The sequence below is a fragment of the Trichomycterus rosablanca genome, chromosome 20 (genome assembly GCF_030014385.1).
Source record: "Trichomycterus rosablanca isolate fTriRos1 chromosome 20, fTriRos1.hap1, whole genome shotgun sequence".
In the NCBI taxonomy this organism is placed as follows: domain Eukaryota; kingdom Metazoa; phylum Chordata; class Actinopteri; order Siluriformes; family Trichomycteridae; genus Trichomycterus; species Trichomycterus rosablanca.
In genome coordinates, this window is record NC_086007.1 from 26,185,190 (window position 1) to 26,203,578 (window position 18,389).

General features: G+C 38.4%; 1 protein-coding gene across 1 annotated transcript; it reads right to left on the bottom strand.

Moving 5' to 3' along the window:
• Nucleotides 1-387: 387 nt before the first annotated feature.
• Nucleotides 388-13,190, bottom strand: LOC134334751 (calpain-1 catalytic subunit-like). The gene is made up of 22 exons (XM_063017200.1): nt 12,552-13,190; nt 9,780-9,849; nt 7,943-8,061; nt 7,502-7,635; nt 7,232-7,400; nt 6,637-6,720; nt 6,035-6,120; nt 5,757-5,831; nt 5,341-5,501; nt 4,810-4,979; nt 4,480-4,491; nt 3,941-4,033; nt 3,739-3,857; nt 3,152-3,191; nt 2,596-2,658; nt 2,432-2,489; nt 2,226-2,290; nt 1,953-2,021; nt 1,792-1,870; nt 1,488-1,601; nt 1,330-1,388; nt 388-1,079 (listed from the first exon to the last, which is right to left on the bottom strand). The coding sequence occupies exons 1-22, from the start codon at nt 12,795-12,797 to the stop codon at nt 1,053-1,055; spliced, it is 2,112 nt and encodes a 703-aa protein (XP_062873270.1). The 5' UTR covers nt 12,798-13,190; the 3' UTR covers nt 388-1,052.
• Nucleotides 13,191-18,389: the final 5,199 nt, after the last annotated feature.

Below are 18,389 nucleotides of genomic sequence, written 5' to 3' on the forward strand. Positions count from 1 at the left end.
TCGAGACCTGCTGATGAGACAAACACTCACTGCTCAAACTAATCTCACCATTTACTGTTGTACTTGGTTATTTTCTTCATTTAACAAATTGATCGATAATTTTCAGTCCAGCCAGGAATGTATGTAAATCCTGAACACTAAATACCAAGTAGAAGCTCCTATAAACTTATAAAGCAGTTGGGAGAAAAGTTTACATCATGTTTTAAAATCATGCCACATTATTTGAATGAGATCTGTGAGCAACCATCTGATCAAGAGTCTAGTACCTTAATCACTAAGCACAGCCAAATGTATTCTAAACAGCAATACTTTTTGTGCTATGAAGTGCTAGTTATGCCTCTGACACAGACACAAACAAAAAAATACCACACAGTTCCACACTCAGCATTCGGTTATTAATTTAATTTAATGTTAAGCAGCACTGCATGAGAAATCCTAAACACTAAAATTCAATAAAACCTTCAAGAATAATTATTAAGGCTACGGTGACATGGCAAAGTGACTGGCCACATATATTTGGTGTTTACATGGAGTGATCTGCTGAGCAGATGTTATATAATGTGGATTGAGAAAATTAAATATCGTGATATAGAATGTGATAATCAGTACAAACCAAATCATGTGTCAGTATTACGCACTGAAGACGCCGAGCACCTTCCTAAATACAGTAACATGCTACAAGCCATTTATAATTGATATTAATAATAATCAGAATAAATAAAATGAATGTGTATAAAGTGAGGTTAGTTGACGCCATGTGATTAGGCACAGTGGGTTTTTGGTTAGTTTCGGTAAACATGCAGCTGCAAAATAAACATAAATAAACTGTCGTCTATATTTTACTAGCTGAAGCTCGCTGTGTTGCATATTCTTTCTAATTCTGCAGTTTCTGAGTGGTTTAATAAACATTACAGTAAATAAAAACATGTTTCTTTCTTATCTCTGGATTAAATATTAATACACTAGGTTCTGAAGCGATCAGATCCGATCTCCTTCTTCCACAGGTCTGATTCTCAGGTGCAGCTGAATCAGGTGTAATGTGGTCGATTCCCTCAGCCACACATGGTCAGGTACAACCACTGTTACACAGAAAGGGGTCAGATCAGCTCATTTCAACAAATAATGTGTGTCTACATATTTATTTACATAAAAAAATGGTTAAACTCAAAATTTTGTATTTTTCCCATAGAAAAACTCGCAATAAACTTCCACTCATCGTACACATTTAATCAGTCACAGAACAAGAAAATATGCAGAAATCAATACTGATTTGACTTTAAATGAATAAATAAACGAAAGTACAAATACATAAATAAATGATTAAATTACCTCAGAGACGTTGAGCTCAGCAACACCTTCTCCATCTTTATCCAGCTGCTGAAACGATCCTGTATAAACACATTATTATTAGCACATGATACCACTGATTTAATCTGTCTGTATGTGTATCTCTAAAATATGAATATTATATAAAACAGAGTTCCTACTGATCATGGCCTCCAGTTTAACGAGGCAGCAGATGAAGTTATCGAAGTCGATCATCTCCTGATCAGCATACCGAGCCACCATGACCTGATGCAGCTTGTTATTCAACTTAAATCCTGCCAACAGAAAGAAAAGGTTTTTATTTATAAAAGGATAATCAAATTTATCACAATTTATAACAGTACTTTATTTTAAATAAAATTCCTGGTGTTGTCTAATCATTTATCTGATTCTGATGATTTAATCTATCGTACTTCACATCATCCTAACCTTTTCAGATAAAACCAGAGGAACCATTATCCTTACCAGCTGACTCCAGAGCCAGGCGCATCTCGTATGAGCTCATGGTGCCCGATTTATCCAGATCAAACTGACGGAAAATTCCCTACAGTGAGCGAGCAGGAAGAAACAAGTCAGTGATTATTCTGATTCTGGATATTAATAAACTCTGATGAATGTTCTCTCACCAGCAACTTCCTGATTTTATTCCACAGGATCTGGAACTCCACCAGTCCCAAACGAGCACTGCCATCTTTCTAAGAGTCACGTAAATCAAGGATGTTTTGACCACATGTACAGTGAGGAGGAGGGTTAAACTACTACAACTAAAACTACTTATATACTGGAACTATAGAACTGGGCTTGAGGCTCGACTGAGACAAAAATTGAGCTTTATGCAATAAACTGTATACGTGTGTTTAAATATGATTGTTGTGAGATGGTGAGATGATGAAGGATACGTCCAGTAGAGCCACCATACTCCTACACGACTCCAGAGAGAAGCCATCAGTCTTCAGATCCCGATCTGTAACACACCCAAACAATTTATTTACTTACACACATATTCACATGTACACACATCACTCATTGCTACTTACACACATCATTCACTTACACACACACACACACACACCAGTGTATATCTGTAGTAATTATATAAACTTGCGTTTGGAGACGACTCTGTTCAGGATGGTCCTGAGTTCATAAACGGATATTTCCATATCCTACAGACAGAGAGAAAGTGTTCAATACCAGTATCCCCCAAACCTCCACACAAGCAGTCCCCCACCAGAGCCCCGCAGTATAATCCCCCACTGTATATAATCTTACCTCTCCTGATAACTGGCTGAACATGGTTCTGAACGAGGAGTCGATGTCCTGCTCAGTGACTTCCTACACAAGAAAATAAAACACACCTCAGCAGGACAACTCTAGATCTTTTTTAATGTATTCCATAGTGATGCTAAAACAGTAAATTCTCAGTATTTATTCCTTTATATCTCAAGCGGTGTATAAACAAATTCCAACAATGCTCTGTTAATACATATAATAATACAGGTAGAGGTCATTCGAGTGAGCAGGGCATCGAGCATATCCAAATTGGGTGCAAAAAGGAAAAAAAGATACTCAAACCAGTAAGACCATTCTAATCGTAATTATTCTGATAGTAATTATTTAGTTTGTTTTGCTGTGTGCTGCTACATTGAAAGAAAAAATAGGAACTATTTTGTGTGGCGGATGTATCACATTAATAAATGCAAGTGTAATCAGTGAGACATGGTGAGAACTGTACATAAAAATTCTTATTAACCAAATTAATCATTACACACCTACTGCAGTTATTGTACAGCTTTCACAAAAATATATTTTAAAATATAGTTCATACCTCGTCTTCCAGAGTAAAGGAGACCCCATCGTCCATTTCTCTATAATATAATAATAGAACCATTATACAATCACGTTATTATTTTTTTACATTTACTTTTATTTATTAATTATTATTTAACTAAAACCTACTGATCGTTACAACTATTTTATTTAGTGACAAATGCTGCTCTTTGTTATAAACTGATGAGCCAAAACATCAGGACCACACCCCTAATATGCCAAAAAAGTGCATCCTGGTGCATCTCTTCCTAAGGAAAATGATGCACACATACCCGGCTTGTCCACATTATTTGTCAGAACAGTTGACCTTCTGTTCGTCTGGGGTTCGGTTCTGATTTAACTGGTGTGTTACCACGCAGCCCCGTACACAGTTCGAAGTGTCTCTCTTTGGACTATTGTCCGTGGGTACTCACCACAGTTTTCTGTGACACCCCTTGCTGTTTTATAAATACTTCAACCCACTCATCTAGCTATCTTTTTCTTTGGGAAGGAAGAAGGGGGGTGGTCCTAATGTTTTGGCTCATTTGTGTATTCTACAAAGCTTTTGACTAACTATTCATGCTAAATGAATGAACATGAACTCACTCAGTTTCAGACTGTTTCTCAGTATAGACGCGCAGGACAAAGTCGGCCTCTTTACCCGGTTCAAAAGTGGAGGGGACGATGAGGTACTCCCCTGGTGGTAAGCGCAGTCTTGTACTCACCTATGAAGGTTATTTTCATTATAACTGTTTATCTTTTTATGTTCATTGTAGTATAACTGGCTCAGAAATAGTTGTATACTCACTTCACGCAGGTTGATGAAGGTCTCAGACCGGGCGCAAGATGAGTGACGCAGGAAGAATTCCTTCTTTAGATGAACATTCTGACAACCGCGGAACTGAAGAAATAAACAGTAGAGATCAGATTCGATCTGATGCCAATTTATAATAATCAGATTAATTTAAAATAGTTTACACACTGAACTAAGATTAAAAGACTGTAATGTACTTAACCATTTAATACAAAATATTCAGATAGTAGTTATCTGTTAATAGTAGTTGGTAATTAAACTAAATTGGATTAAAGCAGGACCAGGAAATGTGTTTCTATTGAGTTTGTTTTTATATTAAAGGTCAATTTTGTTTCTGTTACTGCAAATCTGTCTAAATTTATAATCTCTTAATAACAATCTTCATAATTGTCATAATTATTAGAATTATTTACATTCCTCATAGGTCCCGCTACAAAAGTACATTTACCCACAACAACTGAATAAAATGAGATTACTTTCATTCTAATAAAACATAAGCAGAACCCAGATCCAAGAGAGTCAAGTCATTTTACCTCATCTGGAACCTGAAACAAAAAAACAACAAGAACAAAGTGATTACAAAGCAACAAAGAGTCGTAAACACTTATGAAAGTTCCGGAAACAGTTGGGACATGTGAAATGCTACAAAAACATAAAGCAGTGATGTGTACATCCTTTTTGATCTGTATTTAAGCAACAAAGACCAAATATTTATTGGTTAATTGTCAAATTTACTTTTATTGTAAAATTGATACTTGTAAAACTTTATAATTGTAATAGGATTTAACATCCTGTCTCAACATTTTTGGATATCATACATTTTATGCACTATAAAAGATGTAGTGATTTTGCCCCTCTCTGACCTCATAGAGGGCAAAGCCGATGGTGTGCATGTCCTGGCCCTGTCTTCGGTAACGCCTCCGGTCCTTCTGCATCAGAGCTACCAGGAAACTGCAGGCCACTTCGTTATCATCTGGCTCATCGTCCTCCTCCAGCAGAGTGATCTTATACTGAGGGTTTATCCAAAATGTGTCTGACACACAGAGCGACAATTAGACATCAGTCAGACAGATATTAGAGGTAGACAATACACCACGACCGCTGCTCTGGTTTCACCTCTGGACATCAAAACATTTATTTAGCTTTTCATTTGCCCAGGGTAACATGTAGACGACTAACTGTCCAACAGCACCACTGGAAATTAGAGTCCTACAAACGGACATGATTGGCCTGTGATGGATTGGGTGCAATGCAGTAACAAACCACGGACAGGATGCCCATGATTCAGGGAAAATTAAACCCACCACAACCCTGACCACCACAAAACGGTTAATGAAAATAAAATAAACAAAATGATATTATTGGGCTGGTATATTAATAGGTATTGATCTTACTGGCGTGGTTCCTGCAGCCCCCTGCAGTGCTTCCTCTCCTCCAGCTTCCGTCAAACTTAACAGTGTTCCAGTAACTGAGGGAATCGTCACTCAGAGCATCAGCAGTCAGATTACAGATCTCCAGCCTGGAGAACTGCCTCTTAAACTCATCAAACGCCATCCTAATCAAAAACAGACATGATTTAGATTAGCTACGGCTACCAGTAATCCGCTGCTGGCAGAAAGATGAGATATTAATTCTTTTTATTACGTATACAGGAACATTAAGGAACAGTTCGGCTGTTGGTCAAGGTTCAACACTTTATGAAAAAGTGTTTCAGTGAGCAGTTCAACTATTTAAACAAACTGTTGTATATAATACTAATACTAATACAAAATAATGTAAATATTTCTACTTTATTGTGAAAGATCCTCACCAGAACTCTCCATCCTCATTTTTACAGTTCAGCTCGTCCCTATCAGATGGATCCACCTGGTTCCACTCAGAAGAACTGAAGAACAAACACAACACCAAAACCTCCACATTTAGATCAAGTCCTGATGACAGTTCCAGCATTTATCATTTATTTATTAATTTATTATTACAATTATCATGGTGACTGGTTTTATTCGTGCTGTTACGATATTGTTGTTCATTAATTCTACTGTATATAAATCAATTCAAAATTTTGCTCGTGCTGATTGGTCGACTCACTTGTCACTCCAGGCTCCCGTCCACTCCACCTGCCCCCACGGGTTCCTGACACGGATCAGCCTTTCTCGTTTACCCCGAAAATTCACCTAACACACACACACACACACCACAAATACGCTTACAAGGATGAGCCAAAACATTAAAATCATCCCCCTCCCTCAAAATGTGCACGGCTGTTCCTATTCTGAAGCATTCTTAGGGTGACGGATCTATTAGATGTTGAGCTGATGGTGTCCGTGTTGAGTAGCCACTGACAGTGCTCTGTGAAGGGACAAGCCACCAGTCAGGTTGTTGGTGGTGGTCGAGACTCATTGTTCATATATAATTAATACCAGGTGACATAAATTATATAGAGTATGTACTGTATATATTACAACAGGTTATTAAACACTTAGCAAGCACTTAATTAAATACGCCTATCTTGTACTTACAATAATTGTTGCTCTGGTATGAGTGTATCAGGTACAGCAGTGTTGTTGGGATTAATAAAAGTGTTGTTGGGTTTACATTTACATTTTCAGCATTTAGCAGACGCTCTTATCCAGAGTTTAAACGTACTAAACATAATTAAATCTGAAAGTCAACAAGGTGCGGTGTCTTACCTCTCGCAGTGCTGTAACTGAGTAGGCATGACCTTTCACCAGCTTCTTAAAGGTCACCGATTCCATATCGAATGCACTAGTGATCTGTACACATACACACACACACACACACACACAAACACACAGGGTAATCAATACTCTTTAATCTTAGTTTTAACTTCTCTCAGATGCGGCACTTGTTATTCATCTTCATTATGCAGTGGTGGATCATGAATCTATACCAATAACAGTGGGCGCAAAGGAAAAGTAAATTCTGCACAGAATGCCAATCCATCACTACTGTGTGGTGCAGTATGTGATTGGCACTGTATGGTTGGTGGAGTGATATTAGTGCAGTGTGTGATTGGCACTGTGTGATTGGTGCAGTGTGTGACTGGCACTGTGTAGTTGGTGGAGTGAAAATAGTGGTGTTGGTACTGTGTGATTGGTACTGTGTATTTGGTGCAGTGATTGGTACTGTGTTTGTGTGATTGGTAGTGTGTGATTGGTACTATATGGTTAGTACAGTGTGACTGGTACTGTGTGTTTGTGTGATTGATACTGGATGGTTGGTGCAGTATGGTTGGCACCATGATGGCATAGTGAATGATCTCACGTCTATGGAGCAGCCGAGCAGTGATCCTCTCTCCAGAGCTTTGGCGATGATTCGGTGCAGATCTCGAGGTGCAGACTTAAGCTCGTACATCTCAGATACCCCACCGGTAAAATCCTCAAACCCCTCAGTGGTGGAACCACCAGAAAGAGCTTCATATGATCCATTCAACCTAACACACACACACACACACACACACAGACTCACAATTGAGTTTAAATGAAACGGTTGGCCTCCACTTGGAATATGTTTGGAATATGTTTTCACACCCACTTGGCGTAAGCTTTCTCCAGCAGGGCGCTCCAGAACTCGGTTCCTTCAGCTGAGTGCACAAACACCAACTCACCGTCCTTCACCGGCAACCGATCATCAATCACCACGTCCACCCATTCACCAAACTGCCAGAACTACAAAATAACAACGCAATCACAACACAGAAAGAGTGGAGAGTCAAAGTATCTTTGTGAAATGTTGAAATGTGACACTATTGATGGGATGGTTGCTGGTTCAAGCCCCACCACTGTCATAAACCTCATCTGCTTGTATTGTAGTCAATTACAATGTAAGTCACTTTGGATATAAAACATCTACTAGATGCTGATGATGAGGATGGTTTTGGTTCTAATGTTTATGTACGCTCGTATCTAAGATGTAATAAACTACGAGCTTCATGTGGGGTGAGAAGTGCAGATCGTAGGTACGAGTTTGTGGTACCTGGAAGTGGAAGATACCAGCGTAGTCGTTGGTGAAGCTCTGGCCATGAGGAACCACCCTGTGTAGGAGCTTCTCATTCAGAGTCAGAGACGCTATGGCTGCCAGTAACCAACAATCACCTGAATGCACACACACACACACACACACACACACACACACACACACACACACACACACACACACTTAATACTACTAAAACTCACACACAATATATACCACTAATGTACCATTAATCCACAGAGACACACACACACACACATACTACTAAAACTCACACACAATATATACCAATGTACCATTAATGCACACAGACACGGACACACACACACACACACACACTAAATACTATTAAAACTCACACACAAATTACTGTATGCTACTAATGTATCATAAATGCACACACACACACACACACACATTATATACTACTAATGTACCATTAATGCGCATGCACACATAATAAATACTACTGAAACTCACACTCATTATATACCACTAATGTGCCATTAATAAACAGACACACACACACACACATTATATACGACTAAAACCGCACACAATACACCACTAATGTACCACTAATGCACACAGACACACACACACACACAGACACACACATTATATACGACTAAAACCTCACACAATATACACCACTAATGTACCACTAATGAACACAGACACACACACACACAAACACACACACAAACACACACTTAATACTACTAAAACTTGCACACAATATATACCACTAATGTACCATTAATCCACAGACACACACACACTATATACGACTAAAACTTGCACACAATATATACCACTAATGTACCATTAATGCACACACACACACACACACACACAATATATATATATAGCACTAATGTACCACTAATTCACACAGACACACACACAATACTATTAAAACTCATGCACAATATATAACACTAATGTACCATTAATGCACACACATACACACACACTAAATACTACTAAAACTCACTCACAATATACACCACTAATGTACCACTAATGCACACACTCACACACACACACACACACACACACAATATACACCACTAATGCACACACACAGACACACGCACTCACACACTTAATACTACTAAAACTCACTCACAATACATATCACTAATGTACCACTAATGCACACACACACACACACACACACACACACACACACACACTGAACAATGTAAGTGATGGCTGGCTGCCAAACCATCTCTGAGTCATCAGAAAGGCAGCTCCGCACCACCCAACACCCCCCCCAGAAACACCCAGACACAAACACAATACACTATACACACAATTACAGAGTACACAATACACACACACTCTGAGGGGCCTTATTAAAAAGAATCTCTAATCCAGGACACTCCCATACAGCTTCTATTACACACACGTACACACACACAGCCCACTTTGCAAACATTATCTACACACACTACTCTGTACATACAGTTAACACACTAGTAACACACACTGGAGTCTCTCTGACAATTCAGACCAGTAGAATCTGGTTTATATTTACTGGTAATGCTGAGGCTCAGTATCTTTGACACACTCAGCTTCTTCTTTAACACAAACAATCCAGTATGCACAATGTAACACACACACACACACACACATGCAAGACCCTCCACGGACAGAGTGTGTGTGATGTGTGCAGCATAGATACTGGGTGCAATAGGTATTCTCGACATTTGAATTTGGGGAAAATGTAAACAAAGCAAACAAACAGACTCAATAATGTAATCACAGCTTATCGTGTAAACAGGTCTGTCTGGAGATAAAGTTCTTCAGAAATCATCAGATCGTTACTCACCCAGAGCCCCCTGGCAGATATCGGTCCGAGTTGCTCCACCAACGATAAACTGAGGATCAGCTGTTAGTTCCTACAAACAAACACATTTTAATTATTAGAAAAAAACTCTATATTTTTTACTGTAGATTTGAAATCTCTTTGGTCATCAGTGTTCCAATGTACAGTGTATCACAAAAGTGAGTACACCCCTCACATTTCTGCAGATATTTAAGTATATCTTTTCATGGGACAACACTGACAAAATGACACTTTGACACAATGAAAAGTAGTCTGTGTGCAGCTTATATAACAGTGTAAATTTATTCTTCCCTCAAAATAACTCAATATACAGCCATTAATGTCTAAACCACCGGCAACAAAAGTGAGTACACCCCTTAGTGAAAGTTCCTGAAGTGTCAATATTTTGTGTGGCCACCATTATTTCCCAGAACTGCCTTAACTCTCCTGGGCATGGAGTTTACCAGAGCTTCACAGGTTGCCACTGGAATGCTTTTCCACTCCTCCATGACGACATCACGGAGCTGGCGGATATTCGAGACTTTGCGCTCCTCCACCTTCCGCTTGAGGATGCCCCAAAGATGTTCTATTGGGTTTAGGTCTGGAGACATGCTTGGCCAGTCCATCACCTTTACCCTCAGCCTCTTCAATAAAGCAGTGGTCGTCTTAGAGGTGTGTTTGGGGTCATTATCATGCTGGAACACTGCCCTGCGACCCAGTTTCCGGAGGGAGGGGATCATGCTCTGCTTCAGTATTTCACAGTACATATTGGAGTTAATGTGTCCCTCAATGAAATGTAACTCCCCAACACCTGCTGCACTCATGCAGCCCCAGACCATGGCATTCCCACCACCATGCTTGACTGTAGGCATGACACACTTATCTTTGTACTCCTCACCTGATTGCCGCCACACATGCTTCAGACCATCTGAACCAAACAAATTAATCTTGGTCTCATCAGACCATAGGACATGGTTCCAGTAATCCATGTCCTTTGTTGACATGTCTTCAGCAAACTGTTTGCGGGCTTTCTTGTGTAGAGACTTCAGAAGAGGCTTCCTTATGGGGTGACAGCCATGCAGACCAATTTGATGTAGTGTGCGGCGTATGGTCTGAGCACTGACAGGCTGACCCCCCACCTTTTCAATCTCTGCAGCAATGCTGACAGCACTCCTGCGCCTATCTTTCAAAGACAGCAGTTGGATGTGACGCTGAGCACGTGCACTCAGCTTCTTTGGACGACCAACGCGAGGTCTGCTCTGAGTGGACCCTGCTCTTTTAAAACGCTGGATGATCTTGGCCACTGTGCTGCAGCTCAGTTTCAGGGTGTTGGCAATCTTCTTGTAGCCATGGCCATCTTCATGTAGCGCAACAATTCGTCTTTTAAGATCCTCAGAGAGTTCTTTGCCATGAGGTGCCATGTTGGAACTTTCAGTGACCAGTATGAGAGAGTGTGAGAGCTGTACTACTAAATTAAACACACCTGCTCCCTATGCACACCTGAGACCTAGTAACACTAACAAATCACATGACATTTTGGAGGGAAAATGACAAGCAGTGCTCAATTTGGACATTTAGGGGTGTAGTCTCTTAGGGGTGTACTCACTTTTGTTGCCGGTGGTTTAGACATTAATGGCTGTATATTGAGTTATTTTGAGGGAAGAATAAATTTACACTGTTATATAAGCTGCACACAGACTACTTTTCATTGTGTCAAAGTGTCATTTTGTCAGTGTTGTCCCATGAAAAGATATACTTAAATAACTGCAGAAATGTGAGGGGTGTACTCACTTTTGTGATACACTGTAAGATGTTCTGATATCGTTCATCCTGCTGCTTCAGTGTTTGTTGTAAAAAGGAAATTGTTTGTTCCTCCTGCTGTGATGAAAGTTCCGATACAGAGACCTCCAACACCAACCAGTACATTACTCACTGGTTTATTTGGAGAGTCTCTACTGCTACCCCGTTATAAAGGTCAAGAATTAATGCTGAGTGTTCTTCTTTAAACACCTTGATTGTATCACCTGGTCAAGATGTTCATAAGTTAAAATGCCACAACAAATGAAGCTGTGGATCATGCAGATCAAAGTGGAATTAAGAAAAGTCCATGCTGTCTGTATTTATTTATTTCTCATCCTGTCCCAACTTTTTTGGAACTGAGGTAGTAACATCCTATAGGCCAACATGATTTGGTTTTATGTTTTTAAGATTGTTTCTCTTTGCAGTTCAGTCTCTTTTTAGATCCAGCCTTTTTATCATTTGGGCTCATGAATCACACACATAATAATGTAATAATAAACAAACATTTAACTACATGCACCTCATAAAGTCAGAATATACAAACTAAAGGTACAGAGGAGGAACTCAGTTGATGCTGTGTCCAATACTTTTGGTTGTGAGAATGAACTGCACTGTGAAGATTCTACAGTCGTTACAGAGAGTGATTATATAAACAGCTTTATGTGTGTACATTTCAACATTCCTGACACTTTTGTTCCTGCTCAGTCTCTCCGTTCCTGGTTCATCTTTTACATTTTCTTTATATAATGCTGTGAACAAGTAACTGAAAAACTTTTTTTTGCAGATTTGTCAGTTCTAATTGATATTCTACTAATTAATTTTGATAGGATTTTGCTAAGACCAAATCAATCTGTAGTAAGGATGTGTGGGTACGAGAGATCTCTTGGTTTCCAACCAAAATATAAAAGTGCAGAAACTTACGTGTGTATATATGTGTGTATGTATGCAGTAAATTTGTGTATGTATGCCACTCACGGTGGGTCTCTTCCACTGAACTCCTCTAGTTTTGGAAGAGTTGGGGGCGAGTTCCTTGTACCCCAGTGTTGAAGACAGTGCAGGGAAACTGGGATCTTCGAACAGGCAGCCGCTCTCTACACACTCCTGTTTCAGAGCCTCGTAATCCTGATTGAGGAAGGGCAGTGCCCGCTCGTTACTGCCCGCGCCCTCCGCCCGCAAACGATCATGATGGATCCTCACTGACATCCCGCCAAACACGTTCATACTGCACAGCAACACGGCAATAACATAAAACAACCATTGTGTGTGTGTGCTATTTATTTGAAAGAAATCCTAGGAACAACCATTCAAAAACATTCCATTTACATTTTTTTTTCCACTAAATGATACCAGTTACATTAAAGTCAGTCAAAATACTGTCAAAATAAAAAAAATTGGATGTTTAAAAGGAAGTTGTGTCTGGATCTGTCATAGTGTTACCTGCTTAATTGGGTATGTCAGCTAACAAGCAAGCAAAAAATATGAAAAATAAATAATAAATTAGTGTTTTTAGATTTTTAAATATATAATCTCCACTCTGAGCAGCATTATTAGCAAAGTTATCTAATTTTATGCTTAGTGAGACCAGACAGTCAGATCAGGTCTAGTTAACAGGAAGTGGAATGACATCATACAGGTGTGTGAATGTACCTGCAGGTTCCTGTAGCAGCGGCAGCTTTAAACAAACACAATTAATTACAGACAGATTAAAATCACTATATACAGAATAATGCAAAGGTTTGCACACCCATGGAAAAGAAGTAAACACACCCTCTGCAGCAAATCTAGTTACAATTTTACTTAATTGACTCATTTAGACTAATAAAGTTAAACAGCTGTCATTAGGATCTGTCATCTGATGACAATTCCAGAGGAAAATAAATACTTTGACTCTTAAAACCTTGTGCTAACACTCAAAATCAATCACTGGCTCCATTAGGCAGCTGACCAAGGGTTTAAAAATAAAGCTAACTGATGCCTACAAATCAGACTCAGGAGAAGGAGTCTTACTGCACCAGTCATCACATCTAAAATAATAGTCATTCAGAAATATATTATTTATCTTCATGTTTACTGAAGGTTATTCCTTCAACAACACAAATCCACCTCCTTTATGTCTATTGTAAACATCTGTAACAGCTGTTTTAGCTTCTGTTATGCAAAATGTCTAAATTATGCACTTGGATTTTATTGGTTTTTTTTGTTTTACAGTACTGAGAAATGTGCTGCTCAGCATGAAAGTGATAGAGAAAGTTCTACTGACTGAGGGCGGTGGTACTGGTACTGGACTGGTAATCAGAGGGTTACTAGTTCAAGCCCCACATTTGCCAAATTGCCTCTGAATTGCTAATGTACATCCACCACTCAGTCTGTGGATGTGGATCAATACAATTCCCCCCCCCCCCCCCCCCCCCCCCCCCCCCCCCCCCACACACACACACACACACACACACATATACACACATATACACATATACACACACACACACACACACACACACACACACTGTATATACAAACTGAATACAAACACACAGTCCTTTACTCTGCTGTATATATATATATTGTGTGTGTGTGTGTGTAGAAGTTGCTGATTCACACACAGTCTACCTGATAGGGTTTAATGATTAACTGACAGGAAGAAATCACATTTCTAACCTATTTTATTCAGCACAAAGTAAACATTTTGAACTGAATAAAAGATGAAAGCTGATGAAAATCACTGGGGCGGAAGTGGACGCTTTAATCACAGTTAGACTGTATCAATCCGCCACTTAAACTAGATACAAAAAAAACATCACAAGCTGCTGCGTTGCACTAAAAAGATCCGATTAAACAGCGGATTTCCTGCAGGGCTTCCTTCATTTCTCACTTCTTTTATTAAAAGTAAAGATTTTATGTGGAAGTGAAGATATGAGAGATGAAGATTAAGACGCTGGAGAAGAAATAATAGAGGATTGTGATGAACTTACCGCTATGTGATGTTCCGCTGATCCTCAGGGCGGAGCCGCCTGCACTCACATTACTGAGCACTGAGACAGAGGATGAGCTGACGTCATAACCATCGCTCCCTCCCTTCCTCCCTCCCACACACACACGTGACGTGGCTCGGGCGCGTCTCAATTCCACTGTGTTCGCACTATGTAGTGGATGTTTGATGTTATTGGGCGCCTCCACACTACAGAGTCATGAAATACTGTTTCATCACTGATTCATTAATTCACCACTGCTTTGTCCTGGTCAGGGTCGCAGTGGCTCTGTTGTTAGGCGAAAGGTAGGAAATGGCCCAGACAGGTCGCAGTTCATAACAGAAGTATATAAAAATGGATCTTAAGATATTAAGAGTTATCAGACTGTTTTGACCGAACGAATTTGTGATTTTTCCTGGTCAAGGTCGCTGTGGGTACAGTGCAGGAATACCCTAGACAGGGCTTTTTTATGGAAGTAAATCTGTCTCATCAGATTTTGAATTTAAAAGCCTTTGAATTTTGATTACTGAACTTTAAGCCTTTGAATTTTGATTACTGAACTTTTTTGCCTCAGAATTCAACCCACACATTTTACAATAACTCATTTTCACTTTCATTTTTTGATGTTAACAAATTCAAAATCAAAAATTCAAGTTTATAAAATTCAAATAATATATATTCAGGTTGCTCAAATTCGATAGGTCAAATTCAGATCACAAAATTCAGATTAAAAAATTCAGACTAAACATCCGGGACACGCAGGATGAGCAATCGATTCCAGAGCCGTAGAGAGAACAGAGTAGCGACACTCCCATAGAGAACCGCTGTGACGGGGGCGGGACATTTCTCTGCACAGCTCCGGGTGGAGCTCTGTTCATTTCCACTACTGAGCAGCATTTTCAGCTGTATGTTGCTTTGTTTTAAAGAAATAATGAATTTGATGTCATTAATATACTTAATACTGTTATTGTTTAGCATTTGCTCAGCACTAAATGTTACATGTTTATCTTATTTAATAGGTATAACTGAATTTAGCTCATTCAGTTAAGCTTAATTAATGCCACTAGAGTCTTTTCACCTTAAAATGAGGTGATTAATCAAGAGTCTTGTTACAGAAATGATAATAAAACATTAGAGCCATAATAAATCATGCTACTTTTACTTTCACACTTAAGTACATTTGAAGGTAAATACTTTAGTACTTTTACTCAGTGAAGTGGAGGTAAAGAGTATTTTACTTTTACTACTACTTTTACTGGAGTAATATTTTACCTTGGATATCTCTACTTTAACTCAACTACATGGTTTGTGTACCTTGTCCACCACTTACATTAGACAAAATGAACTAGTGCATATTATTATGAATTAATTCATGTATTACATGTAGGAATGAATTATTAATCACTCATGAAATAAGAGATGAATGAAGCTATTTCATGTACCTGCACAATAATGTTAAAGGTACGGTAGTGTGTTTATAAATCTGTTCATTCAGTGCAGGTAAACATTATGAATCCAGCCACATGGCTCAGTGTTTAACCAAAATGATGATTATTATTATTATTATGAATCCTCAGGAAAGTGAAGGGAGATTATAGTTTATGCAAAAAAAAAGAAAGAAAAAAAGCTCTTTAATCTCTGTACTGTATATTGTTTATACTACTTAATGATATGGCATTATTTAATGTATGCTAATATAATGTACTGTGTGTTAACAAGAACGATCTATTCATTATAAGTCATTATAAACATCAATCTTTCACTTCATATACCAAATGCAGTAAATGTAAAGGCAGTTGAAAATACCCAGAAATTGTACAAATGTTTATTATTTAGTGTTTAATACTTCATTCACTGCTGCTTGTCCCATCCCAGCTAGCCTTGTAATTGTGGCCCACTTCCGGCGCAGCTGGGCCGGAATTGCCCCCAAAACACTGCGATACCATTTATTTCCCGTTTTCTTCTCCTTTCACATCCTCATAGATAAAATAATACATTTATTCTACAGATTAACTACAGATTAACTACAGATTAACTACAGATTGTGCAGCAGAAAGTATTTTATTAAGATAATTGCAGCAAGTATAATAATAATAATAATAATAATCAGAATATTAAAAATAAGACAAATTATAAAAGTGAAACAAAATGACAACTATATTAATATTATATATAGAAAATAACATATAATTGCATATAAGAATGATAATTATCAAAGTGAACAATATTGTAAATATACATACTATACTACGCATACACAATACTACTAAACATACTACTACTACAACTACATCTACTAATACAGCCTACATACATACCATAAATATTTTACACACACACACACACACACACATATATATATATATATATACAGTGGTGGAAATAAGTATTTTATATTATTAATTATTATTATTAAGTATTTAATACACTATTGAATGAGCTTTAATTATTTTGCAGCTGTTGGCTAATGCAAGAAACTGTTTACCTTTTAGCTAACGTTACCTGAAGTGTATTAGTTCAGACTACCAGTTAACCTGAAACTCAATAGATAACATTACCTAACAGTTTCCATTTCCAAATTGCTCTCTATCTTAATCCAAAACTCATTAATAGACTTTCTGCTTACATTTTGCTAAGTAAAATGTTAAGATTCAACGTTAATTTACCAAACACGAACAAATAATTAGTCCTCTTTTTTAACGGCTCGCATCGCACTGTTGCTATGGTGACGTTGTTCCGCGTCTCTACGAGCACCAGCCAAACCCAGCTGTGGTAACAACTGGACCGGATCTGGCTACACTGATTCTGGCCGATTCTGACACTCGGCCGACTGTGCCGATAGAAAAGAGGGAGCTGGACCAGATGATTGTGCTAGCTGGGATATGAGAACATGACAGCGCGGGGTTTTTTGAAACTATTGGATGGATACATAAACCACGTGACCGTGTGGCGGCGAGAACAAGGATTGTCGCAACTCTCTCTATCTACGGCTCTGATCGATTCTGTCTCAAATCGAACCGACACCCAGCCAATCAAGTTACACTCCAGCGATCAAGTGACAACGAAGCGGCTTCGTTTACAGCAGAGCCGTAGAGAGAGAGAGTTGCGACACTTCTTGTTCTCGCGGTCACGTGGTTTATGTACCCCTCCAGTAGTTCCAAACAAACCCGGCGCTGTCATGGGACAAGCAGCAGTGAGTGAAATATTAAAAGGCAAATAATAAAATATTGTACAATTTCTGGGTATTTTCACCTGCCTTTACATTTACTGCATCTGCTTTAATGTCAGTTTGGTATATGAAGTGGAAGATTTTTATAATGACTTAATAGGTTGTTCTTGTTAACACACAGTACATTATATTAGCATACATTACATAATGTGATATCATTAAGTAGTATAAACAATATACAGTACAGAGATTAAAGAGCTTTTTTTCTTTCTTTTTTTTTGCATAAACTATAATCTCCCTTCACTTTCCTGAGGATTCATAATAATAATAATAATCATCATTTTGGTTAAACACTGAGCCATGTGGCTGGATTCATAATGTTTACCTGCACTGAATGAACAGATTTATAAACACACTACCGTACCTTTAACATTATTGTGCAGGTACATGAAATAGCTTCATTCATCTCTTATTTCATGAGTGATTAATAATTCATTCCTACATGTAATACATGAATTAATTCATAATAATATGCACTAGTTCATTTTGTCTAATGTAAGTGGTGGACAAGGTACACAAACCATGTAGTTGAGTTAAAGTAGAGATATCCAAGGTAAAATATTACTCCAGTAAAAGTAGTAGTAAAAGTAAAATACTCTTTACCTCCACTTCACTGAG

What these genes read in the sequence shown, in the direction of transcription:
- LOC134334751 (XM_063017200.1), bottom strand. Translation starts at nt 12,797, where the DNA reads ATGAACGTGTTTGGCGGGATGTCAGTGAGGATCCATCATGATCGTTTG. An exon ending in CAGTTACAGCACTGCGAGAG is followed by an intron (nt 6,121 to 6,636) that starts GTAAGACACCGC and finishes TGTGTGTGTTAG; the next exon opens with GTGAATTTTCGGGGTAAACG. An exon ending in GGGCTGCAGGAACCACGCCA is followed by an intron (nt 4,980 to 5,340) that starts GTAAGATCAATA and finishes TCTGTGTGTCAG; the next exon opens with ACACATTTTGGATAAACCCT.